This window comes from Tympanuchus pallidicinctus, unplaced genomic scaffold (genome assembly GCF_026119805.1).
Source record: "Tympanuchus pallidicinctus isolate F22 unplaced genomic scaffold, pur_lepc_1.0 scaffold7, whole genome shotgun sequence".
NCBI lineage: Eukaryota > Metazoa > Chordata > Aves > Galliformes > Phasianidae > Tympanuchus > Tympanuchus pallidicinctus.
The window spans coordinates 18,370,096-18,380,539 of NW_026294791.1; the positions used below are offsets into that span (position 1 = coordinate 18,370,096).

General features: G+C 33.7%; 1 protein-coding gene across 3 annotated transcripts in view; it reads right to left on the minus strand.

Moving 5' to 3' along the window:
- COL11A1 (collagen type XI alpha 1 chain) overlaps positions 1 to 10,444 on the minus strand; it is a 133,585-nt gene that overhangs the window by 26,404 nt on the left and 96,737 nt on the right. For all 3 annotated transcript variants that reach the window (XM_052666497.1, XM_052666495.1, XM_052666496.1), the window contains exons 45-49: positions 7,874 to 7,927; positions 7,052 to 7,159; positions 5,175 to 5,228; positions 4,225 to 4,278; positions 4,068 to 4,121 (exon numbers count right to left, since the gene is read on the minus strand). In XM_052666497.1, the coding sequence (XP_052522457.1) occupies positions 4,068 to 4,121; positions 4,225 to 4,278; positions 5,175 to 5,228; positions 7,052 to 7,159; positions 7,874 to 7,927 (324 nt within the window). The remainder of the gene's footprint in view (positions 1 to 4,067; positions 4,122 to 4,224; positions 4,279 to 5,174; positions 5,229 to 7,051; positions 7,160 to 7,873; positions 7,928 to 10,444) is intronic.

Sequence of the window (10,444 nt, forward strand, 5' to 3'; positions counted from 1 at the left end):
TCACATAGGTATATGCATGTGCAACTGTTCTATGTATTAGGGATCTGTGGAGAGGTAAATTTAATCAAGAAAGAAATTCTATAGATGTGTTATATTTTTTGGAAGGGCTTACAAGCAAATTGGAGGGTAGGGAAGGAAGGAAGGAAGGAAGGAAGGAAGGAAGGAAGGAAGGAAGGAAGGAAGGAAGGAAGGAAGGAAGGAAGGAAGGAAGGAAGGAAGGAAGGAAGGAAGGAAGGAAGGAAGGAAGGAAGGAAGGAAGGAAGGAAGGAAGGAAGGAAGGAAGGAAGGAAGGAAGGAAGGAAGGAAGGAAGGAAGGAAGGAAGGAAGGAAGGAAGGAAGGAAGGAAGGAAGGAAGGAAGGAAGGAAGGAAGGAAGGAAGGAAGGAAGGAAGGAAGGAAGGAAGGAGTCAGTAGGTCATGCAAAAATATTAAAACTAAGATGTTGCAAGGATAGATATTCAGGTTACATAAATTGTCACAACCATCTTAATTATCTTAACGACTGAACAGATATGTGTGTATGTACAAATGAAAGTGGGAGAGGTTTGTAAGAAGACAGAGTACCCAACACAGTTATCACAGATTAACTTAAACACTCTAAGTCTGAGCTTATTTTTATTAGGTTTTGTCAAAGAGAAGCACAGCACTAATGTTACTTTTTCTGTTTTCTGTGTCTGTTACAAGCTCTTAATCTACAATTTTTTAGTGAAATTAAGTGGAAAGAAACAATCAATATGCATACATATGTTTTTTCAAAGAGTAATTTTGTTTTCAACTGACCTACACATCTAAGGCCCAGTTTTGAAAGTTTTGAGCAATTTACTGGAGATTTAGAATATCAGCACGTAAGGCCTTTGATATCAAATGGTCAACATGAGCTGGTATTTTTTCTATTTCTCGTTTTTCTAAAGCAAAAGCTGAAAAAAGAAAATAAATCTTAGGGTGAAAGCTGGTTTTAACTGCTTTTGGTTGAGTGTAAGAGTGTAAGTCACAAGACTTCTAGACTATTATATGGATACAGGCATTTATAATGCAAGGCTACATGCACATTTGTACTGTTTCTGAACATTTAGAATTTTGTATGGACAACAGAGGAACCAACAAGATAGTTAAACATACATTGCACTACATGTGACAAAAATTGTTGGTAATTTTGTCAAATATCAAAATATCTCCTTCTAATTCATCCATTCAAATACGAAAATGAGCAAATATATTTTGCTACTCAACAGTGACACAGAATGCCAAAATATTTTTTCCACATTCTACTGTCAACACTGCATAGTGTTATCTACAGCATAGCTCTTTCCTGGAAGGGATGCGGAGGCCAAAGCATACTGACATAATAGGAAAAGCATTGGGAAAAAAAGTACGCGGGAAGAGGAAGAATAGGTATGTTTTGTTTAGAAGCCTGAACTGTCCTCCTATTGTGGGAACACCATGTGATATGAATGACTCATAAAAACAAAATCCTCCTGACAAAACAACTCTTTTATTATTTCTAAATTTGCAGAACTCATTAAATGGAACTCAAATTAAAAAGGAAGGTGTCCTAACTAAGAAGAGACATCAGTCACATGATAAAATTTAAGAAGGGGGGAAGTAATTAGAAGAAATAAAATCTCCAAAATAATGTACTGGGAAGCTTCTCTGTATGAACACAGACAATACAGGAAATAAGCAAGAGGAAATTAAAATGACAAGCAGTGATACACTGTCTGAATTATCATGTTCTCAAATTAAATTTAGTGGTCTGCTTGTGGGGATTCTAAATCACATGGAAGAATAGCAGGGAGGAGAGGAGTAAGGAGTTGTCAAGTCAGTGTCTTTACAGAATGACTGGAATGTAATTACAATGACTGGAATATAATTTGACTGTGAAACAATAACAATTAAAGATGTGATTGAAACCTACGTCCAAATTCCTACTGACTTTAATAGAACACTATATTACACAAGATTGTTTTTAAAGTAGCAAGTTTCAACCCTGGATGTAATGTTCTCACAATAAACATTTTTTCTCAGTACTGCAGTGGACACTGAATAATTTTTCTTTGCTCTTTTTTTTTTTTTTTTTTTTTCCTATATTTCACTGATATACAGACTTTTTTTCCATTAGATCAACTTATGTCCCATCTCTACCAGTGCTTGCAATAAAGCACATTTTTGGTACTCTTTCTGAGAGAATAACAAATCCTGCAGCTCTTTAAGTTGTAAAGCACTCTTTAAAGGTAGGCTGGAAGAACAATGTCACAAGCTTGGGAATTAGAGACAACACACTGTTAATGCAGACAAGCAGGAGGGCATAATATTTATTCTCTTTCATGCAATTACTAGTAAAAAAGATAGAAGACATAAGAATGCCATTTCTACTGGGCGATAGTCATTTTAATGAAAAAGCTGGACAATTTTAGTGTAGATACGAATAATACAGAAGATTATCCTGTGAAATATCTTTTGTTATCACAGAAGAATTAGAAGTTTCTACAACAAACTGCAGATTTTCGTAATTTTTAGTATTAGTCATAAAAAGGATCCTGGAAAAATAATGACAATTACCTTATCTTATGAAAAGAAAGAATACCTTTCTATGAAGCAGAATCACATGCTTCTGGACAGTAATTGAGAAAAGGATCATGAAATGATTTTTATTAACTTGATACTTATGTCATTCTTTCTAAATTCATAGATCTGATAGATTGGTATGTAAAATTACAGTATTGGTACACTGTGTCAAACAGTGTGAAGATAAATGAAAGGTAGCAGAATTTAAGACTTCTGAAGTAAAGAATTTCAGTGATGGTGTACGAGGAAGATGAGAAAGTACCTGTGCATTTAATTATCTGATGGACAGAAAGAAAAGGTAAGACTTGCTTCACATTCTGAAATGTTACCAATACTTGGAAGAAATACCATATTTTTTTCCAGAATTGACAACTGTCAATATTGGCATTTCCAGGAATGCCATTTCTAGGATTCATTGACATGAATTTTATTGAATGTATATGATATGCTGTGGGAAATATTTAAATGCTCAGGATCAATCTGCATAGTTTTTCAACAAATTACCTATATGGGAGACTGTATATGTTTCCATTTTTTTTTCCTTCCCTTTATATAGCTTTCAAAATCTGCTTTCCAAATGCCTGACCCAGATTTAAAGAAAAAAAAATTATATTTAATCTGTAGCATTACAAAGAAATGCTTTATGTTTTCACCCAGGATGGGACTGAAATTTGTTGTCTAAATTGTTAAAATAAATATGAAAGTAGAAATTTCAAGAGAATCTCTTTTGAATTTTGTGTTTACTCTGCATTTTAAAATAGTTTACTCTGGTGATTCAAATACATAACAAAATAAAACAAAGAAAAATAATAAAAAGTTATTTTGCAACTTTCTTAGGTTAAGATACAGAATTTTTTTAAAAAATAAAAACATATCTGCTAGCAAATTTTCTGAATAAAGAACTAAAAATAGCAATGAAAATAATTTTGACTAACGAGTATCAGTCGTAAGTCAAGTTTTCAACAATGATAAATCATTCTCTGGCCTTTGACTTCATTGGAATTGTATATATTTATATGAGAAATAAATATGTATTGATATTTCATTTCTGTTTCACATCTGACACATTAGTCTACCACTGATACATTAGATAATAGCTTATATTCTTAACATTCCAGATAGAAAGATTTATGGTATTCTAAGGTAAAGCTGTATAAAATGAAATATACTGTTGAATCTAATCATGTTACTGTAAACATCAAACTGTGAAACTGAGGAAATCACTACAGCCTTACTTATTAAGCACTGATAAGGCTTACTCTTCTCCTCGACTCTTTCTTGACTCTTTCATACTTTTGTGATGTAAAATATTAAAGAAAAGAAACAAACAGTAATTCTGCTATTAGAAGTATAACTAGATAGCTTGATCACTATTAATAATTATTGTCAATGAGGGCTATTTGGGAACTGTAATATATCTGTGTAGCAACAAAGAAGAAACAAAATGTATATTCCAGTTTCAATGTTTTCTCTTTTTAGAAATGATATTTTCAATATTCTCACCTTTTCCCCAACACCTCCAACAGAGCCGATTGAGCCTGGGGGACCTTGAGGACCCTGCGATGACACAAGATGATAGTTATTCCAAATACAGTTATCCCCAATATACTGCTTATTACTGAATTTCAAAAGCAATGTTAAGAGAAAGAAAAGTTCTTACATCAGCTCCATTAGGACCTTGTGGACCTCTTGGACCTGGAGGACCAGGTGGACCCTGTATCAAAAAGACAATTTGGTATATTTAAAAAAAAAGGTAAGATAAATAGTTCTTTGTTGTTGTTTGCCAGTTAGAAACAATATCCTCAACCTTTAGAGGAATTTTAGTCTTCAGAGTTCTACAGCAGGGCTGAATTGCTTCCAATGCATGAGTTCAGGAGGGATCCAAGCTATATGGTACCTGAGTTGAAAATGACCTGATTAGGACTCATGAAGACTGGTTTCCTGAATTGCATTTTTCCTGCAGTTTACCTATACACACTTTCTTCTGTGCAAGGGCCCCAGAGTAGCTTATCTGTCTGTTAACAGCCATGTGATGGTACTGCACCATGGTGACTACAGATGGACAACAATAAAAAAGGCTGGCAATTGTTGGATGCATGTGCGTTAGGGAGACAGCTTGCATCTCAGTCAGGACCAGCCCAGAGGCATCACTGCACTTCAACAAATATAGACTCAAGATCACCCCGAGAAACAATGTAAACATAGCAAAATAGTATTAGCCTGCAATTACAATCCCATGGAAAAAGTGCAACTGATCCTTGATGATATGGTAACAGTGCCCTGGAGTTGCTATTTCGGAATAGCAGCTCTGAATTCTCCAGTGCAGTAGTCTCTCCTTATTCTTCTTCATTCCTGACTCTTTTTACCTTGTCCTGTCAGACACGCGTAGCTACTTCTAAATATTTTCTTACATAAATCTTCATCTTAAAGATGAGGAGATGGATTCAGGAATGCAAAATAAATTCCAGAGATAGCTCACAATACACAAAAAAGTTTCATGGTCAGGTAAAGAATTCAGGAGTAGCTTATCAAATGGTGAGTTTCTGAGAAAAGACAGTAATACATGGATAATATTTATTGTGAGAATGACTAGTGGGGAAGAAAACTCACCATTGGGCCCACATCGCCATTTTCACCTTTTTCACCTGGTGGGCCAGGCAAACCCTAAAAATCAAGGAAGAAAAAAAAAACCAAACAACTGTTAGTAGAGTATCTGCAATAATGAGATATAAATCAATATGAAAAAATAGAAATCAGATCCACTTGTGAAACTTGGGCAGGGGCAGGTGGAGGGGAGAGAGGACAAGGAAAGGAACAAAACACCAAAATTTAATTACAATAAATAAATCAATACATAAAAGGAGCTTTTCATGTTACAGCAAATGCATATGTAGTCCTGAACTGTTTAAACAAGGTGAGACAGAAAATAATAATAATAATAATTATTATTTATACACAAATGCTATCTAGGGTGGCTGAATTCAGGAACATTGCCATCATTATCCAAACCCCATGTGTGTGTTTGGACAATATGATTTATGACATATATATGTCAACAAAACATGATCGAGGCAGCACAGTGAAGTGGCATGCAAAAATGTCTAAACTACCTCAGTACTGGAAGCTGTAAAACTGCATTAGCAAGGTGTCCAGTGGAGGTAATGAATCCTGCTGAGAGGCACTGCACTGCTTTAATGCAAACTTTCTTACAAAGAAAGTGTCCAAGTTTGTCTAGTAACAAACATCAAGAGAAGGAAAATGAAGATGATGCTAGTACTGATTCTAGTATAATGTTATCCCACCTAGAAACAATATCACTCCTAAGTTGGCATTTCTAAATGCAGGATAAAATTTTGGCTTCTGTATCGTGCAGATTACCCTGAATCTGGAGTCAATAACATTACAATATTGATATTACATTAAGATCTGGTTCCAAGTTTCATCTCCAGTGTTCTGCTATTTTTAATGTATCAAATTATTACTACCAGATTGGAAAACGTAATTTATTGTCTTTGCTACAGAACTGTATGAAAATTATGAAGTATCAGCGTATCAACACTATATATATTTGTCAGCTGTCCTCCTACTTTGACACAATCTGAACTGTAGAAAGGCTCATCAAAATTCAGAGGTGTACCTTTTCTAAAATAATGTAAGTTTCAATTATCTACTATGGTGAAAACTTGGCTGACATATCAGTGAGTATGGTTATTGTAAAAGCCTATTTACTATTAAATAATCAACTATTAAACAACACAGTTGTGTTTTTATGTAGTCCGTTTGCTTGTTTTAAAAGTTATAATCTCAGACCCTGATTTTGCTAATGTTAATATAAATATTAAATTTAAAGCACAATTTGTACAGTTTGCAGAGGATGGATTTATGAAACTTCAAAGGTAATTAAACATTTTCTTGATATTTCTGTCTTCAAAAATTCTCAAAAGCCATTTACTGAACACTTATTCTAATGCAGAAAATTTCTTACTGATTTAATGATATGGTATTTCATACATCATTGGACATGGCAGTTCCTTTTGGCAAGAAGTAGTGGTTTGTCATTTTATATTTCAATATTTAAGTAAAATTGCCATAAAATGATCATGAGATCGCTTAAATATGCACATAGATTTTCAAATTTTCTTGATTTTCAGCTTGCTTTATTAGAAAGCCCTTTATTAAAGAAACATAATCTTAAAAGTAATATTTTATATATTAAGGAAATTCACAGTTAATAAGTATTCAAAATTCACCATTATTACCTTTAAAAACAAAATTATTTTTATGTAATATCCACTTTAAGTACTATTACTATAATCTAATTGAAGTAAGTGCAATATACTTACCATGGAATATTAGATACATGAAAGTGAAAGCTCTTAATCCCAGCAGCTCATTGTTGCTATGAGAACTGCATTCCTGAATAAAACAATCTCCTGATTTCTCAGTGACGCTTTATAAGTAAAGGGTAAAACAGTACATGAATTTACCTGTAAGCCAATAGGGCCTGGAGGGCCAGGGAAACCTCGAGGACCTTCATCACCTTTTTGCCCAAACATTCCTTGCTGACCTCTTGGACCTGGCTCCCCATCACCTCCCTTTTTGGAAAGAGCAAGAAACAAAAACATCACAGGTCTGAAAACAGAAGAAGCTCTTGTGTTATCACTGGACAAACAACTGGAAGAGGGCTCAGAATTAGTTCTAATGTCATTACAAATGTATATACCAACCTGATGAATGAAATCTGTTAAACAAATGGAACATCAGACTGTGTCCTGGTTTAAAGCAGATCAAACAATACAAGCCTCACATTAATTTTCCCTGAACACCTATTCTCTTTCATAAACTGTGTAAACATTCTAGCTGTTGAATACCTGCATATTAGTAATATATGAGTAGCACACAGTCTGACCAATATTTACTCCTAAAAAATTCGTAACTTTTGAAAATAAACCCACAACTTTGTACTAGGTGAATTTTAAAAAGACCATCTCTTTTAAGTGCATTTAATATCAAACTGATTTGAACACTGAGTGATTAAAAAAAAAATATCAGACAAGTTGTCTGAAAGGGATGGTCTCTGTTCACTGCTTATAATATTTCATTTTTAATAATGAAATTTTAATAAATAATAGCAGTACAGCCTCATTTATAATGAACAACTGAATTTAAGGGCACAATGACACAACTGTTATTAGTAATCTGAAATCTATTCCTGTATAAGTAGCAAAAATTACCATGTACTTCAAAGAACTCTGAAGCATCAAATGATTTTTAGTAACATTGTGATTTGCTCTGAATAAGCTACTTACAGCTATGCCAGGAGCACCAACAGGACCCTGGAGACCTGGTGGACCTGGAGGACCCTGCAACAAGCATTGAAAAGGAAGAGTGAGTACTCTGGCATCTGGAATGAGATAAACAGCAAATATATTTGCATGATCAAATGCTATTGTTTTTACATTTCTCCATGGAGAATGTAATATTATTCATAAGACTTTTCCATTCATAACAAATAAGCAGTTTGTTCAGCTCTTAAAACTCAGATTTGCATGTCCATAATAAACCTTAAACTGGCATTTATTGAAAGTGCTTACATTTGTAATGGTTTCAGAAAATTTAAAATAACTCCTGTGCAAACATGAAGCAAGATGGAAACTTTTTTTTTTTTTTTTTTTAATTAAAAAATATCAGGCCTTTTAATGAGAATTAAGTAATCACCTAACAATTTACCCTTAAATGACATACTTGTTGACTGGATTAGTTTTATGAAATTGTAAATATTTTATGGTGACAGCACAAAGTTTATTTTGACATCTAATACCTGCATTGTAAGTTCATTTTGAGCACTAGGAGCCACATTCTCTTTGATATTATTCCTCTTTTCAGGAGAATGGGAAAAAACGTATCTCAGAGGAACTCCTTAATTTTATGTGTTAGTCTTCCAGAACAATAATTTTGTAGGTAACACTGTCCATATTTTAATGTTCTGTTAAACAGATTGATATAATGATGAAATTTAGCCCCAAATCTGGGAATTCAGGACACAAATTTATGATGGTTAAAATGGTATGCTAGGTTGAATCTGGCTTTTTCACCAACTAGACAGGTTAGACTTATGAAGAAAAGAGCTCAGAAAGCATTACATTCTGCATGGGTTGAATTCTAGCCTGTCATTTCTGATGACAAAGAAGTTTTCTGCAGTTTCTGGCTTGAAAAATCTAATTCAGTGCAGAAGTGTGCTTGAATTTGTTTGAATACCTTGCTAAGGCTACAGTTAAAATATTGCACCCTTTATGGGAAAAGGAACTTAAGTCTTGCAAATTATTTCTTTCTTTGGGTTCTATGTGTATCTTATTTTCTAGGTAGCTGGAAATTTTAAACAATATTTTTCTTCTCTTTTCTAATGACCTTTTTTTCCTTTTACTCTATGGAACAATGGCATGTATGATGTCAATACGAGAAGCAAAGCTCTCTTGACTCTATTGTGAAAAATCTAAATTAAAGCACTCTTAGGAATGCTCTTGTAGATTGGAAGGATTGCCATGAGAAAGGGAAATAGCATGTATGAATTTAAAAACAGTATTGGAATGCCTGTCTTCTACACATTGCAGGATGCCTCTGCTTTTTCCTTCCTTTTACAGGGCCCAGAACAAAACTTACCTATTTTTAATCTCATTAAAATGTTCATTTTGATGTGACGTGCTGTTTGAAAGTACTTTGATATTGACTAATTAAAAATTATTTGGTTCATACAGATACCCTTTTCTATTGCATTAACAATAAATTTGTGTTATCCCTAATTGAATATGAAAACATACTATATTTTTTGTTAGGTGTAGTACAGTTAAACTTCAAGCTTAAATTTTAATTAGTTTCAGAAAGGGAACTGAAGATATTTCAAGCTCATCTTAAACAAGAAAAAGGGAGCAATTTTTCCTTGTCAATGTCCTTGCTGTGATGAGCAAATAACCACTGAGGATTTTATGGGTGTGCAGATACTGTAAAAATCTACCCCTAATGTCCAGTGATTTCAGAACTGCGTACTTACTTTCTCTTCAGAATCTTTCAGAGGTGACTAAAAAGGCCTTTCCTCTGCCCCATATACATCTGTCAGCATGTTGAAAGGAAAGCAGGTTTGAAATAAATTCTGAAATCGTCAGGGTTGAATGAGTGCAACTGAGGGCAAATAGGTTTCAATACATAGGACTCCAAACAGAGTAAAATGCATGCCTTCAAATGAGCAGACTCTAACAGTGGATAGTGTATTTCATGGAAAACATACAGTATTTACTAATGCCTTACACCTTGAGATTGAGAATGTACATGATACATTCTCAAATGATTATACTGCAGATACCTTATTTGTAAAGCAGGTGTGTGAAAATGAGTTCAAATACATTAGTATTCACTATGGAAACAGTGGTCACAGTCTAATGCTCAGTATAACTAGCCAAGCTGAAATGGTCTGAAATACAAAACTCCAGCATATATTTTTTCTGATTTCTCTGATGAACATCTTGATGAAGAAGAAAGTCAATGGTAAGAACAGAAAGATATGCATGTGAGTGCTTGCAGAGTTTAAGTGGAACTTGGCCATGACCTGTTTCATATGCTTCCTCTGCTCTCTCCTTTAAATATTTTTCTATTTATAATATTTTTCTATTTATGCAGAGCCTGTAATGTAATGGATCTCTTTAGGGGGACAAAGAGGAACAGAATACATAACTTTGTACTCCACAGCTGGTTTACCACTGCAAAAATAAATAAACTAAAATTGATTTTCAGTTAACTGAGAAGTCAGTCATTTTGAAAATGATTATTTTAAATGCTTTCATTTGATAAATTAATTTTACCAAGTTAATCAAAACTAAAACAGCTTA